General features: G+C 41.0%; 1 protein-coding gene across 16 annotated transcripts; it reads right to left on the bottom strand.

The window, feature by feature from the left end:
* Window positions 1-411: 411 nt before the first annotated feature.
* Window positions 412-23,351, bottom strand: C5H5orf63 (chromosome 5 C5orf63 homolog). Of its 16 annotated transcripts, XM_069589514.1 has the most exons (7): window positions 23,203-23,239; window positions 21,640-21,685; window positions 21,297-21,349; window positions 7,531-7,758; window positions 7,102-7,222; window positions 1,702-1,758; window positions 412-1,051 (listed from the first exon to the last, which is right to left on the bottom strand). In XM_069589514.1, exons 5-7 carry the CDS (start codon window positions 7,213-7,215, stop codon window positions 875-877), a joined length of 348 nt encoding a protein of 115 aa, XP_069445615.1. In that variant the 5' UTR covers window positions 7,216-7,222; window positions 7,531-7,758; window positions 21,297-21,349; window positions 21,640-21,685; window positions 23,203-23,239; the 3' UTR covers window positions 412-874. The 16 variants fall into 16 exon arrangements, with proteins under 16 accessions (XP_069445615.1, XP_069445613.1, XP_069445621.1 ...); XM_069589512.1 differs by lacking the exon at window positions 21,297-21,349 and having other exon boundaries at window positions 7,531-7,767; window positions 23,203-23,342; XM_069589520.1 differs by lacking the exon at window positions 21,297-21,349 and having other exon boundaries at window positions 412-1,039; window positions 7,531-7,767; window positions 23,203-23,254.
* Window positions 23,352-25,343: the final 1,992 nt, after the last annotated feature.

Below are 25,343 nucleotides of genomic sequence, written 5' to 3'. Positions count from 1 at the left end.
ATTGGCTGAACCTGACTATAAGAGAACACAACTGCATTTTTAATACTTTATATAAGGTGGTAAAGAGTATTTTGTCTTTAGGCGACATACCTGTTCAATGATGGTCCAACATGAATTTTCCCCAAGATATTAAAATCTGATAAAACCACTGTCTTAAAATATGCTCAATTAACTCAATTGATGATAACTGAAAAACTATGAAAGGCAGTTCTCAGATATTACAAATCAGTTCACTGACTATGTATAAAATATGTTGAGATCCTTACATACATTTTGGGGTTCAAGTCTTTTGTTTTTCTCAAATGAAATGAATTTGGCTAGGATAGTTTATTCTCTTATGTACAAAAAAATGAGCTCTAATTTTAAACAAGTATTATTAAATTCCTCTGAAATAGACTTCATGCAGATGTATTTGTTAAAACATCCTTTTATTGACTGTGTTCAGTTATTAGCAATTCACATTTCACTTTATCTACCAAGTGGAAGAACATTTATTCTTTCATTAAAAAGTTAAGCCCTTAGGGCAGCAGCAGGGACACAGAGCCACCTTCTTATAAACGGCTCTGTCCAGTGAATGCGAGATGCTTCCACAGTAATACAAAAGAGTAAAATAAATAAAACAAGTGGATATCTCCTGCCGTCCATCATCCCCTCCCCGCCAATACACTCCACTTATTTTACAAAATGCCAGCACGTAAACAGTTCCCACATTGGTACTTCCATTAATCACAAAAGGAATATCACTATTTGGCACGACTGAGTTCAGAACATCTGTAGAGCTGTGTGAAAATGACAAAAGGAGTTTGAAGACACAGTCATTTCGTCAGGAAAACACGTTCTGGACAGAGAAGGTAGAAAATCATAAGGGTGTGTGTTAGCCTCCTGCACCTTGCTGCTCAAGTTTCTGGAGCTGTTTTTCAAGTTTTGAGAGGTTTACTCGATGCATCATCAGAAACTGGCCATTCAAATGAAAGACGGGGATGTCAAATTTATACCTGTCATACCAAGCAGAGTTTTCGGGAAGTGTGATGTCCACCTCCTGTAAAATAAACTGAAACAGAGACAGACTAAAGCTCTATTTTTCAGCAACATGGAACAATGCAATGGTTATAGTGACCGGTTCTAACACTCAGAGATTTTTTTACTGTTATTGTTTGTTTGAGGTCCACAGTCATCTAATGACCTTGTTTTCCCTAGACTGATTGATTTCTTTATATTCTTTAATTTTCCAGGTCGCTACTTTTCTGTTAGATCTGTTAGGTTCAGCATTACTACTCAGTTGAAATTAAATAAACTATGTCCCCAACTGGGAAGCTGCCTGAGACTCAGGAAAGACATGTTTGGACTGGAAGATTGGGAAAGGTGTCACAGTTTGCAACTGGAAAACACTTCCATGGAAATGACAAAATAACATAAAAGGAATAGGGACAAAAGCTTAAAGCATGAATACTGTACCTGCTAGTTAACTCTGACGCATTTTAACAGTCAGAGTAAGAAACCCAGTGCTGCTCAGAGAAAAACACTTAGGTGTAATGACTTTTATGGAAATCAGCACTAAAATCTCTCTGAAGAACAGAAAGAAAATTTAAATGAAAAATCATTCAATGTCTTTTCCTAAAGAAAGGATCCAGACAGATGCTTTGTCTTATACTACATATACTATCCATTCCATATACATAAAGCTATAGCGTATCATATTACCCGGTTTCTATAAGGCTCCAGTACTTCCTTGGCTTCATCACAAAGGGGACATGGATCCTATAGGAAGAAAAAAGCCATTAATCCCAAAGAAATGGCATTCAGCCTGACAAAAGCCACAAGAAGCAGATTATACTTAATTTAAAGGACTATTTTCTCCCAGGTTAATTATACTGTTTTATTTCCAAAGCAAAACACTACTATAGACTCTTATAAATAGCTAGTATTTCATGGCAAATGGGCTTTTGGCAATTTTTAATTGTGTTTTGATTTTTTTTCTCTGCAAGCATATTTATCTAATAAATGTTGATGCTTACATGTTACACATATATATGTGTGCATATATGTACACACAGTACATTTAGACGCTTATATGTTCTTCTTACTGGCTTAGTATAATTGATACCTGGGAAGATCATTTTCCAAACATCTATAGTTTTAGAGCTTTGTCCTTCCTAGATGAGGAGCACCTTCTAGGCCTGGCTGACATTGCCAGAATATCTTAAAATCTGTTTTGACTGGGGGGTACTGAACTTTGCCAGCCTGTTTTTCCATTTATCTTTTTCTTTGGCCATGCCATGCGGCTTGAGGGATCTTAGTTCCCCGACCAGGGACTGAACCTGGACCCACAGCAGTAAAAGCATGGAGTCCTAACCCCTGGGCTGCCAGGGAAGACCCCAGCCTGTTTTTCCTAATAACCCACTGGGATAGAGTTAGATAGTTACTGCCCCGTTTTTAGAAGGGAAAAATCTCTTTACTTTGGGTGCTGATTTTACCAACACTTTACTGTTTTGTCAGTTTTCTCATTGTAAGTGTCAGCAGTAGGTTTCCCAGAGTAACTCCACCGTAGGAGCGCGCAAGTTTCAGTGGCTGTTGTTTGCACTCTGTCTAGAGGAGAAGTCTGCTGAGAATGCTACAGACCATCGGCAGATTTTAAAGGCTTATGAGGCCCTGACTCGGAGAACAAGGACTACCGTAGGTTCTCTCGTATGAGCTAAAAACAGATTCAGCATTACTGACGCTTATATAAAACCTGCTTTTTAACAGGATAAAAAACGATGAGCTGTTATGGAGGCCCTTCCTCCAGCTTAACTCACCATATTTTGAAACAAAAGCCCAGATCATCAAAAGACATTTTCCTTCAGAAAGGTCTTTCTGGCCCTATTTTTCTGCTTCAGAGAACTGGGCTCATTATGTTATCATTCAGTTCAGTCGCTCAGTCGTGTCTGACTCTTTGCAACCCCATGAATTGTAGCACGCCAGGACTCCCTGTCCATCACCAACTCCTGGAGTTCACTCAAACTCATGTCCATCGAGTCAGTGATGCCATCCAGCTCATCCTCTGTTGTCCCCTTTTCTTCCTGCCCCAAATCCCTCCCAGCATCAGAGTCTTTTCCAATGAGTCAACTCTTTACACGAGGTGGCCAAAGTACTGGAGTTTCAGCTTTAGCATCATTCCTTCCAAAGAACACCCAGGACTGATCTCCTTTAGAATGACTGGTTGATCTCCTTGCAATCCAAGGGACTCTCAAGAGTCTTCTCCAACACCACAGTTCAAAAGCATCAATTCTTCGGCGCTCAGCTTTCTTCACAGTCCAACTCTCACATCCATACATCACCACTGGGAAAACCATAGCCTTGACTAGACAGACTTTTGTTGGCAAAGTAATGTCTCTACTTTTTAATATGCTATCTAGGTTGGTCATAACTTCCCTTCCAAGGAGTAAGCGTCTTTTAATTTCATGGCTGCAGTCACCATCTGCAGTGATTTTGGAGCCCCAAAGAATAAAGTCTGACACTGTTTCCACATCTTTTTGCCATAAAGTGATGGGACTAGATGCCATGATCTTAGTTTTCTGAATGCTGAGCTTTACGCCAACATTTTCACTCTCCTCTTTCACTTTATAATAAACAGATTATGGATAGTCTGTGATTTTTAAGATAACCACATTAAAATTTTCTGAAAAAGTTCAAAAAAGTCAAGAGAGGCTCTTAAAAGCAAAAACAAAACAAAAACCAGTGAAATTGCAGAAGTACTTGCTTTTATAATGAAGAACTTTAGTAGATCTAGGATCACTTTTTTCTCTTTTTTTAAACCCAGGGACCATGGAAGTCTGGGCAAATTATCACATGTGTATGTATTTTTATGAGGAAAGGTTCATCAAATTTAAAGAAATCTATGAACTGAAAAATGACAAGATGGTTAAGAATGCAGGAGATCTGGGTCTTATCCCTGGGTCAGGAAGATTCCCTGGAGAAGGGAATGGCTGCACACTCCAGTATTTTGCCTGGAGAACTGCATGGACAGAGAAGCCTGGAAGGAGTCCATAGGGTTGCAAAGAGTTGGACACAACTGAGCAACTAACACACACACACTCTAGCTCTTCGACTACAGATGACTCAGGGACTGGCCAGTCGTAGACAATGGATAGTGTGAGGCGTTTGCTGGGGTTTCTGTAGATACCTGAAATGTGAGATCTGGGATTGGGATCGCTGCAGTTATCCATCTAAAGAGCCAGAGTGTGCACTGATTTAACTCAGAGAATGTGGAGCTGAAGAGATTGATAATATGCTTAAGTTGCAGAATCAAGCTACTTCTGAAACCAAACTAACCCATAAAATCCCTTTTTTGTTTAAGCCACTCTGGGAAGTACTTTCTATTATTTATAACTGGAAGAGAATCGATATGTACTTTTTCTTTCAGAGAACTGGGAACTCCTAGAGGTGACAGTAATATCTTATAGTCTAATGATACAAATGAAGGGGATTCAGTACAAGTTTTAAGCTGAATGGAAGATTAGTGGAACTTTTTTGGGGGGGAGCATATGTGTTGGCTTACTTAGGCTTCCCTGGTGGCTCAGATGGTAAAGATTGCCTGCAATGTGGGAGACTCGGGTTTGATCCCTGAGTCAGGAAGATACCCTAGAGGAGCAAATGGCAACCTACTCCAGTATTCTTGCCTGGAAAATCCCATGGACAGAGGAGCCTGGCAGTCTACAGTCCATGGGGTCACAAAGAGTCGGACACGACTGAGCAACTTCACTTTCTTTTTTGGCTTACTTGGCTGTTGTTCAAACTGAAAAATAGTGCAGAATAGTTAGGCCGAATGAGCACCATTAACCTTAAGGGATTATTTTATTTTTGTGGTTAATTTTCACATGCATTTCTCATATGTAGACACAGATTATGAAATACTTTTGTCCCATAATAGTGCAATATATTATTATGAATATGAAAAGTAGTCAAGATTATTTTCAGTAAGAAATTAATTTAAAAATTTTATTACATAATTGTCAGGTATATTCAAATTGCTAAAATGCCTGAAATCTGAGTAAGTCTATTAAATAAGAGGCCTTTTTTGCTTGAATTGCAGTATTTTTCACTAAAGTTAATTCTGTTACCCAGCACTTTATTTCTTTTTTGACTATAAATCACACAAAGTAATGTTAATTAGCAAAAGGAAATCCATAATGTTTGTCTTATAACTTTTACAGGAAAAATCTCTTAAAAAATTTACACTTGCTTTATGGCTTAAAACTAGTGTTAGGAATAAGAAAGTAAGTACAGTCAGTCCTCATTATTTGTGGATTCTGTATCTGTGAATTCATCTATTCACTAAAACTTATTTGTAACCCTAAAATTAACACCCAAGCTTTTGCAGTCATTCATGGATGTGCAGTTGCATAGAGTAGTAAAAAATCTGAGTTGCCTGAAGTGTACATTTCAGGCTAAGTTGCGACAACATGATGCTCTTTCTAGCTCTCATACTGTAAACAAGTGTCCTTTTCATGATCTACTTCAGTTCAGTCGCTCAATCATGTCTGACTATTTGCGACCCCATGGACTGCAGCACGCCAGGCTTCCCTGTCCATCACCAACTCCCCGAGCTTGCTCAAACTCATGTCCATCGAATCCATGATGCCATCCAACCACCTCATCCTCTGTTGTCCCCTTTTCCTCCTGCCTTCAATCTTTCCCAGCATCAGGATCTTTTCCAATGAGTTAGTTCTTCACATCAGGTGGCCAAATCATGATCTATTCAGTGCCATGCTTCTTGCATTTTTGTGTTTTTCTGCCATTTAAAATAGCCAAGTGTAGTACTGAAGTGCTGTCTAGTGTTTCTAAGCATAAGAAGGCTGTGATGTGCCGTAGGGAGAAAGTACTGTGTTAGATAAGCTTTGTTCAGGCATATGTTATGGTGCTGCTGGCCCTGAGAGTGTTAATATAATAGATCAACAGTATATATTAAATAAGGTGCCTTTAAACAGAAACACACATAAAACAAGGTTATGTATTTTTTTCCCTCCTCTTATCCTCTCTTGACCAACTCCCTAGAGCTTTCTCATCATTTCTCTGAAAATGCTCATAAGTTTCAATGACCTTCATGTTGCCAAATCCACTGGTCAATTTTCAGACTTCATTCTTTCAAACTAATAGCAGTATTTGGCAAAGCCGACGATCTTCCTTAAAACAAAGGTTATGTATTGATCAGCTGACAAAAATGTTGTGACCAGGTGCTCAAAGGACTCTAACCCTATATTCGCCCTAGGAGCAGTGGTTTGGTACTTGCTAATTCAGTATTTGTAGTGATTTTATAGACTATGACTATCACAAATAACAAGAACTGACTATATTTCTTTTTTTTGACTTTCTTTTTTAACATAAATTTATTTATTTTAACTAGAGGCTAATTACTTTACAATATTGTATTGGTTTTGCCATATATCAACATGAATCCACCACGGGTATACACATGTTCCCCATTCTGAACCCCCCTCCCACCTTCCTCCTCGTACCATCCCTCTGGGTCATCCCAGTGTACCAGTCCCGAGCATCCTGTATCATGCATCGAACCTGGACTGGTGATTCGTTTCATATATGATATTATACATGTTTCAATGCCATTCTCCCAAATCATCCCACCCTCGCCCTCTCCCAGAGTCCAAAAGACTGTTCTATACATCTCTGTCTCTTTTCCTGTCTCACATACAGGATTATCATTACCATCTTTCTAAATTCCATATATATATGTTAGTATACTGTATTGGTGTTTTTCTTTCTGGCTTACTTCACTCTGTATAATAGGCTTCAGTTTCATCCACCTCATTAGAACTGATTCAGATGCCAAGAACTGACTTTATTTCTAAAGGATACACTTGTAAACATCAGTTCTTTTCTTTCAATGTAATGATTAGATGATAAATATATTAATTTACTCTCTGGAAACAGTGAGACAATGAAGTAGCTAGGTAGGGTAAACTGACGAGTGGGTCTGAAGAAAATTTATACCATTGCTTCCTTTCCTTTCAACACTTTCCCCCTTTCTTAAATGTACAACTTTCTTTTCCCAACATTTGAATACTTTATGTTTTTAAAGTAGTAATTTTACTTTTTCTTCTGTACCTTTGTGAATAAGGTCAGCACAGGCAGAGCAGTCTTTGAAGCAGAGAGATTTCTCAAGAGTAGTTGAAAGGAGTGTTTGGCAAGTTGCATGCTATTTCCTTGAAACCAGAGCATCTTAATTCTGCCAAGAGAAAAACAGATCAGTAAACTTATGTGCCCTAGACTTTGCTCTTTATAATAGGAACAGTAAGCTGCAAGTCTGTAATGGAATTTGAAGACTTCAGATGTACTTCTTGGAGTCCAAGAGTGGCAGAGAGGCCAGGATGTTTGGCAAGTCTCCATGATGCCTCAATATGTACTGTATTCCAAAGAAAACAGAACTTAGAAGGAGAAAAATCCAAATGTATGGATTAACTATGTGTCTAATCACTTGGTTTCTGTAAGCAAATTGCATGCATGTGTTAATTAGATTAAAAAATTAAATTTCACCTGTAGGTTTTGCTAGCATCCTGATGATCTTCTAAAATGTGGAAGTTTCCTGAGATGGTTTTTATTTGCAGAGGTAGCTTATCTTATTGGTAGGCATTCAACAGTGCCCAGTCACCTTCACGATAAAGGATCAGTAAGTAAGCAGCACAAGTCTCCAGCTGAAGGTTAAGGCTATTACTTATGAGATCCGTACTCTGCTGCAAGAGGTGGGGAAACACAGAGCGGTACCTAGAGGAACTTACAAGGAGAATTAGGCTGAGCTAACTTGTCAAAAACAAAAATCTACACAACTCTTTTCAGAAGTATTTTTAAAAGGAGATTGCCATCATTTTTGAAAACATCCACAAATGTACTAGTGTTTCTGCTGGAGATATTCCAATAACAGCTTGGTAACAGCAGCATGTCAAACAGTAGGCTTTGAAGTTCTCTCATCCTGCTAGTTTGCATGACATAAGACACCCTACTTATTTCTAGTTATTCTACGGAGCCTCCAGCTTTGTCCTTTAAACTACATATATAATCATTTTACTTTTAAAACATATGTATTGTTGACTTTATTGCTTATCAATATTCCTAGCATGAATTCATTCCTGGGATCTTCATTTCTTAACTTTTCTTTACTCCATCTCTCCAACTTCATCTATCAGTTTTCCCCTCCCTTATCTTGGTGAGTTGCAGAGCAAAGATTTTCTTTCTGTTCCTTGAATAACCAAAGATTATTTCTTCATCAGGATTTCTGCACTTCCTGTCCCCTTGTGTGAAAAACTCTTAAGTAGCTTTTCGTTTGGCCTGGGCACATGTCACCTCCTTAGAGATGCCTTAGTGACTACCTTATCAACATGGGCCAGTCCACCACTCTCCTTCCTTGTACCTTGCTATAGTTTTCTATTACCCTTCACTATCTAAAATTGTTTACCTATCTGTTCCCTTTACTACAACAGAGTTCCACAGGAGCAGATACTTATTCACTCCAGTAATTCCTGAGTGTCTACAGTTAATCTGGTATATAGTAGCTATTTAAATAATTGTTTGAATGTTAATAGTATTAGAGTGAGCCTTTCTCCTCCTCTCCAGTTTCACCTTGAACCCTCATCAGACACTCAGTGTGCACAGTTGTCACTATTTGGGCTTCCCTGGTGAATCAGATGGTAAAGAATCTGCCTGCAATGCAGGAGACTTTGGTTCGATCCCTGAGTTAGGAAGATCCCTTGAAGAAGGGAATGGCTACCTACCCACTCCAGTACTCTTGCCTGGAGAATTCCAGAGGAGCCTGGCTGGCTATAGTCCATGGGGTTGCAAAGAGTTGGATACGACTGAACGACTAACACTTTTTATCCCCCTTTCCAGTTTCACCTCTGCCCCTCATCAGACACTCAGGGTGCAGAGCAGTCACTGTCTGGGTAGATCTCATATCATAACTAAAGGTAAGTGCTCCTTCGCGTGTCCACAAGAAGCAGGCAGGGCACTGCAGCTGGTCCCAGCCCTTCCCCACCGTCTCGAGTCTCACTCTGCTCTGCTCCACACAGCATGCCTGTATTAACTGTGCACTGGTCTCTACTGGTGACCAGGCTTTTCAGTGTAAGATTAGCTTCAAACTCATTTCAAACAGAAAGATATGACTTTAAAAGCACTGAACCCATATCGAACTAGAGTAAAGACAGACAAAAGGACTGAATTCTGACCTGTGGAAACAATAATCTTCCCTTCTTTCTTAAACCCTTAGTCTTCCGGTTCTTCCTGGATCTCCCTGCTAACTAAATGATCCTGATAACGCATAAAAAAGAATGTGATAAGAATTCTGCAAGGACTCAGCATTATTCTAAGGTGGACAGCAGATCTAAAGAGTTTCACAATATGCTGTGCTACTCTCAACTAAGCAATAAGCCCTGGTGTATATATTTTCCATAAATTCAGCAGAATCAGCACTCCAGTAGGTGAATGTGGTTGGGGACAGTAGCTTCAAAACATGTCTCTGTCTACAGAGGATATAAATGAAGGGGGAAAGTAGAATGCTAGCCATGTTTACACTAGGTACAAATTTCTGCATCGTTGGTTTGGGGAAGGCATTATGCTAATAGTGACATACCCTCCTAGGGTATGAAGGTAAAGAAGCTGTACTAAATGGAGAAAGGAAATTCTGAAGATCAGTTTTGTGAGAGTAAAAACAGAAAGGCAGCCCTGGAAATGAGAAGGAGCAGGCCATGTAAGGCAGTGACCTAAGATGACAACCAGGATAGTGAACGGCAGCTGTGTGCTTTGGGTGGAAGGATTTAAGATTTATTGATGTCTGCCTGGTAAGGAATAGAAAACTTATTGCTTTTAGCTAGCTAAGTTGAGACTGAGGTGCTAAGGCTTTTGTAAAAGAAAAAAAATCACAATCACAGTGGAAATCTGCTTTAGTATTTCCAACATGACAAAACACAGCATGCGGTCTTGGTTGCACCCAAGAGAAATAAAACCTGTCATAGTAAACAGAGTTGCTGTTCATTCCAGATTTGGAAGAATACTTGTTCAACTAACCCAGAAAGCTAAATAAAGTCTTCAGAGATGCCACTACCATTCTGCCTAAACTAGTTCTCTTCTCCACGTTAGTCTCCATTTCTCCTTTTTTCCTCCCATGTGAATTTAATCATTTAAACATGGAACATTTGTTCATTGAGAAATGCATTAGCATTATGCAGTTTTACTACCTGCATATTTTCCAAATGCCCTGAGGCACATGCATTTTACCACACTGTTAAATTAACTTATTTCTTTGTAAGCACTGTATTATAAAATTATACTGGAGTCATATATATATATATATATATATATATATATATATATATATATTTCCCTATACCTCTCCTAGGCAGAAATAAGATATTAAGGCTAAAGTTCTGACCACTGGAGTTCACTTAGTTTTAGAAATAAAAAGTAAAATGGTACACTCCAATTGGAATCCTATAATATTCTTCTTAGGATATTTTATTAACTCTGTAAACCCTAATGCCATTGCTGTCATTGTCATATTCACCCAATCATGCCTTCTTGAAGTAAAATCTTAATATGGACTACTCTGTCAATGTGACGTTTTCATAGAACATAGTCCTATTATTTTTTAACAGTATCTCAGCACAGGTGGTCTGTACCTGTTGGCTCATGACCAGGAGGACAACACTTTTTTGATTATATCATTGAATTTTGTCATGAAATGTGTCTTTACTACACACACACACACACAATTTTACCCTTTGTATTCTGTTACATGCCTCTGTAATATAAACAAAAAGAGCTGTGTGCATAGTATCAAAAAAGCACAATTGGGTCACCTTTGTCACAGCCAAACAAAAAAAAAAAAAGTATAAGACTGGATTTAGAATGTGTCTAAAACAAATTCCACAGCCTAACAATAAAGATGGTGACTCCTGCTGTTTCAAGTATATGGCTGCTCAAAGGCATGGATCACCCCAAAAGAGAGAGGGAATGCTGGCTTTTCAACAAAACTGAGGCTGACTTCAGTGGTCTTATGGCCGAATCAAATACAGCGTGGGGGAGGGCTGGCTGGACCCAATTCTGTCCTCCTTGAAGCAATATAAGAAAGGTAACTTTATAGCGTTTTCCCTCCGAAGTGCTGAAGGGCATACCATTAAAGCAACTCCTCACAGGACAGAAAGAAGCCAGGGTCATTTGTGCCTTTAATAAGGATTATTCATTTCTTGCATGAGGAGCTGCTCATGCTCGGGCTGCACATCACCTTTGTGGGGCTCCTGGATTCTTCAAATGCTGTGTGTGTCTGATTAGAAGGCAAACAACATTGTTCTCATTTGAGTAGAGAAACTGACCTTCACAGATCAGAATTTTTATTCATTCAAAGAATCCTTTGGCACACTGAATCTCCAAGCTCACATGATCTCTCATCAGTAAGCTGCAGTGTTGTTAGTTCATGTGCAAAATCAATATATAAGCTCAGGTACCACCTTCATTCAGTTCAGTTCAGTTTAGTCACTCAGTTGTGTCCAACTCTTTGCAACCCGATGAACTGCAGCACACCAAGGCTTCCCTGTCCATCACCAACTCCAAAAGCTTGCTCAAACTCATGTCCATCGAATTGGATTCATCCTCTGTTGTCCCCTTCTCCTGCATTCAATCTTTCCCAGCATCAGGGTCTTTTCAAATGAGTCAGTTCTTCACATCAGATGCCCAAAGTATTGGAACTTCAGCTTCAGCATCAGTTCTTCCAATGAATATTCAGGATTGATTTCCTTTAGGATTGACTGGTTTGATCTCCTTGCAGTCCAAGGGACTCTCAAGAGTCTTCTCCAACGCCACAGTTCAAAAACATCAATTCTTCGGCATTCAGCTTTCTTTATAGTCCAACTCTCACATCCATATATGAATACTGGAAAAATCATAGCTTTGAATAGACAGACTTTTGTTGGCAAAGTAATGTCTCTGCTTTTTAATATGCTGTTTAGGTTGGTCACAGCTTTTCTTCTAAGGAGCAAGTGTCTTTTAATTTCATGGCTGCAGTCACCATCTGCAATGATTTTGGAGCCTCCCAAAATAAAAGTCTGTCACTGTTTCCATTGTTTCCCCATCTATTTGAAACGAAGTGATGGGACTGGAGGCCATGATCTTCATTTTTTGAATACTGAGTTTTAACCCAGTTTTTTCACTCTCTTCTTTCACTTTCATCAAGAGGCTCTTTAGTGCCTCTTTGCTTTCTGCCATGAGGGTACTGTCATCTGCATATCTGAGGTTACTGATATTACTCCCCACAATCTTGATTCCAGCTTGTGCTTTACCAGCCCAGCATTTCACATGATGTACTCTGCAGAGTACATACACAGAGTGACAATACATAGCCTTGATGTACTCCTTAAATTGGAACCAGTCTGTTGTTCCATGTCTGGTTCTAATTGTTGCTTCTTGACTGCCTATAGATTTCTCAGGAGGAAGGTAAGGTGGTCTGGTATTCCCTTCTCTTTCAGAATTTTCTAGTTTGTTGTGATCCACACAATCAAACGCTTTAGCGTAGTCAATGAAGCAGATGTTTTTTCTGGCATTCTCTTGCTTTTTCTATGATCCAATGGATGTTTGCAATTTGATCTTTGGTTCTTCTGCCCTTTCAAAATCCAGCCTGTACATCTGGAAGTTCTCAGTTCACATATTGTTGAAGCCTAGCTTGGAGAATTTTGAACATTACTTTGATAGTGTGAGTGCAGTTGTGCAGTAGTTTGAGCATTCTTTGGCATTGCCTTTCTTTGGGATTGGAATGAAAACTGACCTTTTCCAGTGCTGAGTTTTCCAAAATTGTTGGCATATTCAATGCAGTTCTTTCACAGCATCATCTTTTAGGATTTGAAATTGCTCAGCTGGGAATTCCATCACCTCAACTAGCTTTGTTTGTAGTGATACTTCCTAAGGCCCACATGACTTCACACTCCAGGATGTCTGGCTCTAGGTGAGTGATCAGACTATCACGGTTATCTGGGTCATTAAGGGTCTTTTTTGGGTCTTATAGTTCTTCTGTGTATTCTTGCCACCTCTTCTTAATATCTTCTGCTTTTGTTAGGTCCATACCATTTCTGTCCTTTATTGTGCCCATCTTTGCATGAAATGTTCTCTTGGTATCTTTAATTTTATTGAAGAGATTTCCAGTCTTTCTCATTCTATTGTTTTCCTCTATTTCTTTGCACTGATCAATGAGGAGGGCTTTCTTATCTCTCCTTGCTATTCTTTGGAACTTTGCATTCAGATGGATATATCTTTCATTTTCTCTTTGCCGTTCACTTCTTTTCTCAGCTATGTGTAAGGCCTCCTCAGACAACCATTTCACTTTTTTGCATTTCTTTCTCTTGAGGATGGTTTTGTTCACTGCCTCCTATGTAATGTTACGAACCTCCATCTATAGTTCTTTAGGTATTTTATCTATCAGATCTAATCCCTTCAATATATTTGTCACTTGCACTGTATAGTCGTAAGAGATTGTATTTAGGTCATACCTGTGCGCGCACACACACACTCACACACACACACACACACACACAGAGGCCTACAGAAACACCCCTCTATTGGGAACAAAATCCACTGTTTTAGATTGCTGAGCGCTCATATAATGAGGTGAGAGTGCTCTTAGGGCACTCATCTAGGTCACTGGGCTTTCCCTAATCCAGAGAAACAGGGATGAATGATGCCTCCCCAGGGATCTTATGTGTTTGTGGTCAGTCAGAGGTGTCTAAACCTCCCTCTCTCCCAAACAAGTGGGAGCCTAGCCTGGGATCCTGGGTCCAAGGGTGGAGCCAAGAGTGCAAGGTGAGGTGGTGTACAGGGACCCAGTCAAAGCTGCAGACTGAGCTGATACTTTGAGGTGTCAGTTCCAAGAGTAAGCAGGGTTAGAATGAGGCTGCAGAACAGAAACAGAGGGTAGGGGGTGGAAGGGAGCCTGGAGGGGGCCCCTCACTCCCTAGGTGGGATCTCAGGTGCTTTTTCAGTATCTCAGCTGCAGCAGTCAGGGTACCTGGCCAGGGGAACTGCCAAGGAGATAGCCCCAACTCAGACATGATGTTACAACAAGGATCCCTGGCTCACCATGTGCTCGTGGGGCCACCTGTACATGGCTTCATGCTCAGCTCCATTCTTTTTTTAAAATAATTTAACACTGTATTAGTTTCAGGTATAAAATATATTGATTTGATATTTGCACATAATGTGAGATGATTATCACAGCCTCATCTGTCTGGGATCTGGACTGCTGACTTGATCCCACATAACACATGAGATCCTGAGCAGACACACCCACACGTCCACCCTGCTCCCTGCAGCTTCTATTTCCAGGATCCAGTGGCAACAGCTTCATCACAAGGGGGAAAGAGAAGCCTATAGAGAGAAGCAGTTTCAGAAAGATATGACTGGTCACATGAGTTCCTAGAGATAAAGCTCCCTTTCTAACTTTCTTTTAAATGATTACTATGACTCTGGGTTTTCCAAGTATCTGGATGTCTCTACTCCACTGTTTGGATGCAATGGGTATTCCATTCATTTACATTCAACACACTGATCTGCACAAACAACAGTTTTTAAACTGTTTGAATTGTGGGCCCTGGCCTATCCATTAGGATTATAACTCCTCTGATGGTATACGGCATTTACATGTCCATCACTTAGTACCTACACTCTGCTCCTCTATCCCACTCCCTTCAAATTCTCAGTAAAATTAAGCCCTTATTATTTTTTTTTCATCCTGTCTGGTGTTTAGCTCATTTCTTTCCCTCCAAATAAAACTCTCACATGGAGAAATCAACTCCACATTCTGGATATAAGCAAGAAGAATTAGAGAGAGACACACTCCAGTGGATTTAGGAGGGAGTTAAATTCTTCACTGAAACAATATAAATACAGGAGATCACAACAGGGACATCTAATGGGCAACTTCAGATGTCATAGAGACAAGAAAAGAAGAGTACTGTGGGCTGACATTGGAACTGGTTTCACGAGAGAAGGATCCTAAGTCATGTAGGATTTGGATACATAGAAAAGGGGGAAGCCTTCTGAAGTCAGGGTTAGACACAAAGACATGAGGTAGGAATGCTGTGGCCTTTTGGATGGGAGCCAAAGAAGAGTTTTAAAAAAGAGAGTGATGCAATAAAATCAGTATTTTAGGAGACTGATCTGGCAGCAGCAAGCAGGATAGACTGCAAAGGAAAGAAGAACGGAGGCAGGAAAGAGTTGAGTTATGAAAATCTAGGTGTGGGATGAGAGTCACTCATTCAACAATTACCTGCTGTTTTCCACCTATGAGATACTCATAGGTACTGAGTTCAGTGGTGCACCAAAAAGTTAAGTCCCTGCCCTCATGGGATCCATACTGTCACTGGGCACATTAAAGAGACTCGTAGGTCAGACAACATCAGACAGTAGTAAGCAAAGGGGAAGGAGTGAACAGGGTGATGTGATGGTAACCAAGGCAGGCCTTTAAATAAGGTACTCTGAGCAGGTGTCGTTTTTGCTGAGACTAAAGGCTAAGAAGGTACAAAGATCTGAAAGAAGGGCATTGTGGGAGAGAGAACAGTAAGTGCAAAGGCTCTAGGGTGAGGACAACTTTGATTCAGTGGAAGAAACAGAAAGGACAGTGTGGCTAAAGCAAGTAAGCAAGGGGAAGAGTAGAGGAGACAGGTCAGTGGGGCTTGGAACCCCTAAGGCCTCGTGGGTTATGTTAACAAATTTAGGTTTTAAGCATAATTAGATTTAGAGGAAGGAAGTTATGTGATCACATGTACAGTTTAAAAAGATGACTGTAGGGACTTCCCTGGCGGTTCAGTGGTTAGTGCTTCCACTGCTGGGGACCCGGACTCTGGTTGGGAAACTAAGATTCCCTGCAAGCCACATACATGTGAGTGCTAAGTTGCTTCAGTCGTGTCTGACTCTTTGCAACACCACAGACTGTAACCCGCCAGCTCCTCCATCCATGGGATTCTCCAGGCAAGAATACTGGAGTGGATTGCCATGTCCTCCTCCAAGGGATCTTCCTGTCCCAGGGATTGAACCCACATCTCTTATGTCAGACCCTCATTGGCAGGTGGGTTCTTTACCACTCGTGCCACCTGGGAAGCCTGGCAAGCCATATGTCATGGCCAAAAAAAAAAGAGATGACTTTAGCACTGTGTGGGCTTCCCTGGTGACTCAGACAGTCAAGAATTTGACTGCAATGCAGGAGACCTGGGTTCGATCCCTGGGTTGGGAAGATCCCCTGGAGAGGAAACGGCTACCCACTCCAGTATTCTGGCCTGGAGAAGAGCAGGCAGAAGAGCCTAGTAGGCTACAGTCCATGTGGTTGCAAAGAGTCAGAGACGACTGAGCAACTTTCACTTTCACTTAGTCCTGTGTGAAGAATGTGTTTGGGATGGCAAGAGTGGAACCAGGGAGTTAGGGGCTACTGTAGTAGTCCAGGGGAGAAAGGTGGGTGGCATGGACGGGCCTGAAAGGACCTGCCGATGAACTGGATTTGAGTAATTAAAAATGACAGTAAGGACTATCCTAGTTTCGGTAGTGAGCCTCTGGGTGGGTAGCGGTGCCAGTTTACTAAAATGAGGGATGCGAAGGCAGGAACAGATTGAGTGGGGTATGGGTCTGGGAGCTCAGTGAGGGACAGGCTGGAGCTCAAGTAGAAAGTGGCATATACAGGTTTGGTAGCCAGGAGAGAAACCAGGACTGAAGATAAACTTCAAGACTCCTTCAGTTTGAAGGCTCCAATTACAGCTGAGATTGTGAGATCATCTAAATAGCTAAGAAAAGAAGAGGGCCCAGGAGAGACAGCTCAGGCAATTCAACATTCAGAAGTAGCGTAGAGAGGAGCCAGTGAAGGAGCAAAGAGAAAGGTTGATGGGGTAGGAGGAAAATCAGAAAAGTAGGCTGTCATGGAAGCCAGCAGGACAAAGTGTGTCCAGAAAGACAGGAGTGGCCGACTGTCAAAAAGAGTGATGAGGGCTTGGACTGGAAAAGGGACAGTCAAAGAATCTACCACGAATCAGATAAGATGTGTCTGATGTCCCTCCAAAGGAATGAAATCTTACAACCAATGCCAGCCCCTAAAATGAATGGTCTTGTCTGATCCCTGGCTAATTTCACCTCTTAAACAAAAGGAGATATTTCTGGTGAAGATGGAGGTAGTGGGGTAGGGAGAAGAGTAAAAGCAAAAGTTGGATGGGTGACTTAAAAAGAGATAATAAATATAAAAATCTTTGTACAAGTTAAAAAGCAGAATAGAAATAAAGCTTAGTTGTTACTAAATAATACAAAGATAAGGTATTGTTATTAGTAATACTGATGATGATGAGTCTACTGACTGAAATGTGCTTTTACTGGCCCCAGAAGGAGGATTTAAACTCTAGGAATGATTGTCTCAGAAACAGGGAATTGAAAACTGAAAAACATTTCAAACAAATAGCTGAAAACTTTCAGATTGTGAAGACTACTTAAATGGGAATTCCTAAGACAGGATATAACTGATTCAAGACCCAACATATTATTTTTCTGGTGTTAGTTGATCAGTTGTATCCAACTCTTTTCGACCCCATGGACTGTAGTCCGCCAGGCTCCTCTGTCCATGGAATTCTCCAGACAAGAATACTGGAATGGGTAGCCATTCCCTTCTCCAGGGGATCTTCCTGTCCCAGGGATTGAACTGGGTTTCCTGTATTGCAGGTGGATTCTTTACTGTCTGAGTCACCAGAGAAGCCCATTTACTTTCCACTAAGACTTAATATCTTGACCAGCAAATACCCTGGCACCAGGTTCTGGCTTAGCTTACTCAGGCCTCACACAGGACAATGAAATTCATTTTGCAAGAGGTAGAGGTTTTCCCTTGATGGGCTCTGAACAAAGGTCACTTCCCTTCCTATTATTCCTTCCTAATACTCGCCTTTATATTTTCAAAGAAGGGAAAATTCAGTACCACTGTTTTTTATCAATGATACCCTCAACTCAACTCCTGTATATCAAAACAGAAGCTGCCTAGGAAGTGGTAAAGTTGGATTTATTAATAATCTTTAAAGACAAAACTTGTTCCAAAGTATTTTGAATAAATGTGTAGAGAGGTCGAAGTAAACGTAAAGGAATATAGCTTCCACTAACTCATCAGTCAGGGGAATTAAGCACAAATGGCATGATTCTTCATCTAAAGCTTTAAAGTTACTCTTTCTTATAGAGTTTCAGTTGGAATTCAGCACATTTGAATTCCTGGGTGCATTTCTGTGTGAGGATTTCATAAATCTAAACCCCAAAGATAGGCAACTCCACCAATTAGCTCTCTGATGCTAGGCAATTCCTCATCTCTTTAAGCCTCAGTTTCATCAACTGTGATATGGGACTACGACCCCCTGTCCTGTTCTCTCGTTTTACAGAGGCTAGGAGAAACTATACCCATAGGTTTTGGGTATCAAATGTCCTCCAGATCAGAAAAGGGAAAATCATATCCAGAAGAGATGCTGTGGCAGTAGCTCATGATGTCAAAAGGCTCCAAAGAAAGCCTTGGAAGTAGTTAGCTGTAGCAGTCTAAAATGCTAGGCCCATTTAAAGAGAACCAAAATTCATACACAGATCTGGGCAGAAGTGTACATGGGCTTCCTCATCCCAAGCTTGTTTCTGTAGCTCCTTGATCATAACTGGGAAGCCTTGGCATCCCAAAAATACCCTGCAGGAAAATGGGGGAGGTGACATTGATCTTGCATTGTTTGAGCATCTCAGATGGAAAAGTACCTCCAGAAAGAATACTAAGAATGTGCCTCCAAAAATAATAATAATGTTTCCTATTGATAGATACATTTAAAGAGTGATTTTTAATGACAGACCCTCATCGTCTTGGCATTCTCCTCCACTTCCAGAAGTGCGGCTGTGTTTGCCAAGGCCAATAGCAAATGTGAAATGGGAAGGAGGAGGAATCTTTTGAGTAAGCAAGAGTTTGTTTTAGAATCTTTGGACCTTAGCAGTCACATTTTCCAGATCATTGCTTCACAAGAGCCTATTTGGTAATAGGGTTGGTTTCCAGAAAAACATTTCACTAAGAAAAATAAAATGAAGATGCTGATCAAGAATAGTAGTTAGAGGGAGGACCCCTCCCTCTAGCACCCAGGGGTCCGAAATGGATTCCAGACTAATTCTTGTTCACAAAATGGGGCTTGCACACACTGTACCCATCCCCTCATCCTCAACCCCAAAGTTACTGACTCAGCATCTGGCCTAGAGCCAGAGGAATATTCTGAATTCAGAGCGTGCAACAATGTCCAGTACAATTAGGACATAATGGCTGCAAAGCTATTCCTGAAAGCCAAGAAAGCCTGAATAATGTGGTTGGGTTATATCATACATGAGGGCTTAATAGAGTTTAAAAACCAATTTGAAAATTCCTTCATTCCATAAAGATAACATTAAGATGTGGGCAAAATCAAGCCAGTTCAAGGGTTGGGGATAAAGTGCATAAGGAATTATGCAGACTCCTTTCCACATTATCCTTCTTAACCAAAATGACACATTCCTTTTGAAGGTATCTCTAATGCTTACTACTGACCCAGAAAGAAGGCAATTTCATTAAAACATCTTAGTCTTATTGTACCCAGTTTCCTTGCTATTTAAAAAGCACACAATTTCATTTCCAAAAACAACTGTTTGCAATTCAAATTCCATCCATCCAGGCAATGTCTCCCATTTGTCACTAATACTCCACCATTTCCAATTCATCTTGCAGAAGAGGTGAAGTTAGCCACATGACCACACAGGACCTGAAAGATGTTTCATTCATTTTTAGCCATTTTGTAGTAAATGGCTTTGGAACATTTGAGATATTAAATCCATCACTTCTTTGGACTTGTGACACTAATACTGGAACATTAGGGACTATCCACTCTTGAGGTCCTGCTCTAGTAACTTGCAGATACATGAGATTCCTCAATTCTCTCAGTCCTATTCTGGTTACTTAACAGCTGTCACATTGATAGAAAATCTTAATATTTTGGAGCTGGATTCCAAGGGACTTTGGCTGACTAGAAGAACTACATGGTTTAAGAAGTAAAGAATTAAAACAAAATCAAATAATTCAGTCCTATGTCCTTACCTCTGACTAAACTAGAAGTCACTTCCCCCATTATTTCATGATTAATATGAAAAAGTACAGGAACAATGAGAGGAAGGTCATCTGTTTCCAGCAGTAACATTCTGGTTTCTGCTGGACTCCCATTGGCAACAGAAGGAAGCAGCATATACCACATGCCTGCCCTATTACAATACAAAAAGCTGACAAGTTTGAACTCTTTTGAAATGTCAGTGAAGTAGAAAAGATGATGTGGCTTTCATTCAATATTATTTGGGTAACCTTGCCTTAAAATAGTGATCAAAGTCCTTTATCCTTTAGGCAGGACCAAACCAAGATAGTAGTGGCTTAAGTAGGCTAATAATTTAGTATACCTTCAAATGGATACTTTTCAGATATCCACTCAACAGGTGTTTGAGTGAGGAGCTGGGCATTGCAGACCTTAAGAGAAAATGGGAGTAGGGCTGGTGGTGTCTTTTACTTTGCATATTCTGTTCAGTATAAGAAAGACCCTGCAACTCACCAGGCTAGATCACCTTGGATGGCAGTTTGGTGACCATCTGTAGATTCTCAAATACACCCTTCCCTACTCCAAGCTGTTTATAAAGGCATTAACTGTAACATTTACAACTGCATCCGGTAGCCCCTTGAAAGATTACTGTTTTACATTCTTTTCTGTACCTTGCTGATTCCCACTGATGCTTTCACATTCCTTATAGATCCAGCCTCCCCTTTATACCATGTACTGAGCGTCTGTAATGTGCCAGGCACAGTGCCAGGTACTAGAAATATAAAAGTGATTCAGATACTTTCTCTGCCCTTATGGAACTCACACCTTGGGTAGGCGAAAGATTTACAAACAAATAATACAATACCACAGTCTACAGCAGTAAAATGCTTGTTAGTAGATATTGGTAAAATGCTCTGAAATCCTTGGAGATGGATACTTTCTTAAAATAGAAGATATTTTGAGTTTTACTTCTATATCTGGAAATCTTATCTTGGGTAAGGATTGGAATAAAAAGAGTAATGTTTTCATGCCTCCAGTTCCCTGCCTCCGTAACTGAGATGGGGAGGTAGGGATGTGGAATAATATCTAGGTGAAACTTAGCCAAAACTTTCCACTTTGCATGTTCTTCCTCAAATAATTTTTGTCTCTCGAACTGGCCATGATACTAGGGGAAGGATGATGGAAGCTCACCTAGTGCCTGCTACCTGGGTAACTACACATCCCTGGATCCAGATGGTTTCTCCCTTCAAAATAATTGCAAACAAGATTAAAACTGCAAGCAGGAACTATTCCAGCTGGCTTTTGGCTTCCTCTGATGTACACCCCTTGAATAAAGCAGTGGCAAAATTAGATTTAAAATAACGAACATAAAAAACCTTATTACTTGTACCAGCTCACCTCAAGGTCCTGCTATGTGTGAAACCCTGAGCCCTGGCATTAGAGTGACTAAATGCATCAGCCAGCTGGAGTTTGCACGTTATGAAATACAAAAACCTTAATAATAAGAAAAAGAAAACTTATTTTGAAGGTATACCTCCACACTGCTTCTGAGTATTTAAGAGTCTGCTAGAAACAGGCATCTGGAATAAAATAGAAATACAGTCCAATAAGTTCCCAAGTTGGAAAACCCTCATTTCTATTTCCTTACCTGCCATCAATCCATCTAAAGAAAACCACATAGCCACATTTTCCTCTAGTAAAGGAGACAAAAAAATATTGATCCTTCTTTGGCAGGCAGTTACTACTGACCACAGTAAGCATGAAGTTTAAAAAACTCTGGGGAGTCTGCCTATCTAAAAGACAGCCCCACCAACCTTAATTTTCACACCGGGACCTGTTCTGGTTCCAGGCAGTTCCTCGGCAGAGCAGGACGCAGGTTATTAGGTTATGACATTTCACACAGAACCGTGATTTGGTTCTGCCTTTCCCGCATTACTATAACCACTCAGTGTTTCCAGGGCACAGCTCTTTTTCCAAGTGTTTTCAGTTTCAATGTATATAGCTCCAAATACTGCTAGCATCATAAGCACTTTCACACAGCATTCCTGATATAATTAGTAAATGAGAAGACTGGCCTCTAACAGCCACCTCATCTTTTCGCAGTCACACACTGAAATAAGGCTCTTAACCAACGGCTGCTTAACCAAGGCAGTTTGTGGTTAAGGAAAGCTCTTATGCTGGGAAATGTGCCAGAGAGAGTGGGGGACATAACAGATCTTAGAAACAATCTCCGTGCTCTAGGAGCTGAGAATCTTGGGGTTGAGCTCGGTCATACAGTGGATTTTTTTTTTAAGTGTTCTAAAATACAAAGCACTACATAAAATACTTTCTATTAAGAATAAAGATCAGCCAGATTAAAAAAAAAAAAAAAGAATAACTCCTTGTTCTTTAACAGGACAACCTTAGAAAGACACTTGCCTATTCATGTTAGTAACAATCCAGTAGGGACTTCTGTAACTCTGGACTTATTTAAAAAAAAAAAAAAGTATGAGTGATATTTGTCAGGGGTGACTGATAAGGCTAAATATTTATTGAGAATTGTATAGGTTCTGATTTATTCTCTCATGGTTCAGCACCCAGAAGGCTGCTTTTGTGCAGTAAAGGCAGAGAGGAGGTCCAGAAAACCCCAGGATTCAGTGTTCCCCACAGTACTCACGATTAAACCTTTTGGCCCTAAATTAAAGGTCAACATGGCTGCTCAAAAACGTTTATGTCATAAGGCAGTCATCTCAGCCAACTGAGATTATATTGCCACTTCACAGAACTCAATTAAATCCGAAACAGAGCATCTGTTAATCAGGGAAGGGGCATGAAGTTGTGATGTTTTCTGCTTCCTTTTAAAAAGCTGCGTCTTCCCACCCGTGTTCACTTCCCAAAGCGCATCGCGAGCGCACACATACACACACGCTTATAATTTGCCCCCGGAGGTTCACGGATTTATGGCTCCCGGTTTAATTAAATTTCCTGTAATGACAATCGAAATCGGCAGCGTGCGGCACAGCGTGGAGCTCCCGTGACCTCCTCTCCCGCCTGCCCACCGGCTCCGGGCTGGGGACCGCGAGCGCCCACCTGCCGGCGCCCGACCGCGGGGACCCACCTGAGCCTCAGCCGCCCCAGTCGCCACTTCCGCCCTGCGCCCGGCACTTCCGCCCCGGCCGCAGGCGCCCTGCCGCTCCCGCACTTCCGCCCCGGCCCTCAGCCCTTAGGGCTTGTGTCAGTGGAGCCCAAACCCGGGCCAATCGCCCCTCTGAACGGTGGCCGCGCCTGGCTTGTTAGGCATGAAAACAGACGCTAAAACCAAGGCCACACTGGTTTATTTTTTTGTTTTTAAGACCACGCAAAAGTGACCTGGCATGTTTGGGAACCATTTAATAAGGAGCATCAGATGTGAAAGCCAGCTTTTAGAGGATGTGCAGGGAAGGCTGTTTTAACTCCCCCTCCCCCGCATTCATTCATTTATTGTTTACTGCCCTCTTTCTCTGAATCCCGGCTGAACTAAGTTATGGGGAATGGGGATGATGAACAAACGAAAGGGTACCTGTACCCACCCAAACTTTAGGGCTGTGTAGGCAAGTCAAACATTTAGAAATAGCTTTACAAGTCTTGTGTTTCCTGAGCTAACTGTCGTGAAAGGGACCTCTGGAAAAACAGGAATGTACTCTAGGTAAAGAAGTAACTTTCAGACTGGAACATATAGGGTCAGGCTGGGGGACTGTGTTCTCCAGGCCTAGGGACAGGTGACACTGAGGGAGCATTAATGTGGGCAATGCGCAGAAGAGGGATTAGCAAGGCTGAAGCCTTGAGGGATCAGGGTAGGGGTTCGGGAGTTGGGGGTGGGTTGGAAACAAGCTGGAAAGGATAGGCCTGAGTAGACCCTGGAGGACTTTTCAGGTTTGTGCTAAGGGCAGCTGGAAGACTTTTTGTTTTACTGTTTTTGTATGTGGAAGCAGGTTGAATTGATTGTTTTTCCATTAGGAAAAGATCGCTCACCTTTAGGGAGGGCATGTGAAGGGGATGGGGCAGAGGAGAGCAGAGCTGGAACAGGAAAGGCAGGATGTGATAAATAGTCTAGGAGTGAGGTATGGTGGCCTGAATGTATTACTGTAGTTGTTGTTCAGTCACTAAGTCATGTTGGACTCTTTGTGACCCCATGGACTGCAGCATGTTAGACTGTCCTGTCCTTCACCATCTCCCAGAGCTTATTCAAACTCATGTGCATTAAGTCAATGATGCCATCAAACCATCTAGTCCTCTGCCACTGTCTTCTCCTCCTGCTTTAATCTTTCCCATCATCAGGGTCTTTTCCAATGAGTTGGCTCTTCCCATCAGGTAGCCAAAGAATTGGAGCTTCAGCATAGTCCTTCCAATGAATATTCAGCACTGATTTCCTTTAGGATTGACTGGTTTGATCTCCTTCCTGTTCAAGGGACTCTCAAGAGTCTTTCCAGCACCACAATTCACAAGCATCAATTCTTCTGTGCCAACCTTCTTTATGATCCAACTCTTACATCCATACATGACTACTTGAAAAAACATAGCTTTGACTACATGGACTTTTGTCAGCAACGTGATGTCTCTGCTTTTTAATATGCTGTCTAGATCTGTCATAGATTTTCTTCCAAGGAGCAAGCATCTTTTAATTTCATGGCTGCAGTCACCATCCACAGTGATTTTAGAACTGAAGAAAATAAAATCTGTCACTGTTTCCATTTTTTCCCCCATATATTTGCCATGAAGTGGTGGGACTGGAGGCTATGATTCTCATTTTTTGAATGTTGAGTTTTAAGCCAGATTTTTCACTCTCTTCTTTCACCTTCATCAGGAGGTTCTTTAGTTTCTCTTCGCTTTCTGTTATTAGGCTGGTATCTGCATGTGTATCTGAGGTTGTTGATATTTCCCCCAGCAGTCTTGATTACAGCTTGTGCATCATCCAGCCCACCATTTTGCGTCCGACTCTGTGTCCCCATGGACTGTAGCCTGCAAGACTCTTTGGTCCATGGAATTCTCCAGGTAAGAATACTGAAGTAGATTTTCATTTCCATCTCCAAGTCTGCAAATAAATTAAATAAGCAGGTTGACAATATATAATCTTGGCATACTCCTTTCCCAGTTTTGAACCAGACTTACCATTGTTTCATGTCCGGTTCTAACTGTTGCTTCTTAACCTGCATACAGGTTTCGCAGGAGGCAGGTAAAGTGGTCTGGTATTCCCATCTCTTTAAGAGTTTTCCAGTTTGT

The sequence above is a fragment of the Ovis canadensis genome, chromosome 5 (genome assembly GCF_042477335.2).
Source record: "Ovis canadensis isolate MfBH-ARS-UI-01 breed Bighorn chromosome 5, ARS-UI_OviCan_v2, whole genome shotgun sequence".
Taxonomy (NCBI): Eukaryota; Metazoa; Chordata; class Mammalia; order Artiodactyla; family Bovidae; genus Ovis; species Ovis canadensis.
Note: the sequence above shows the minus strand (reverse complement) of the source record. Positions and strands in the feature narration are given on the sequence as shown.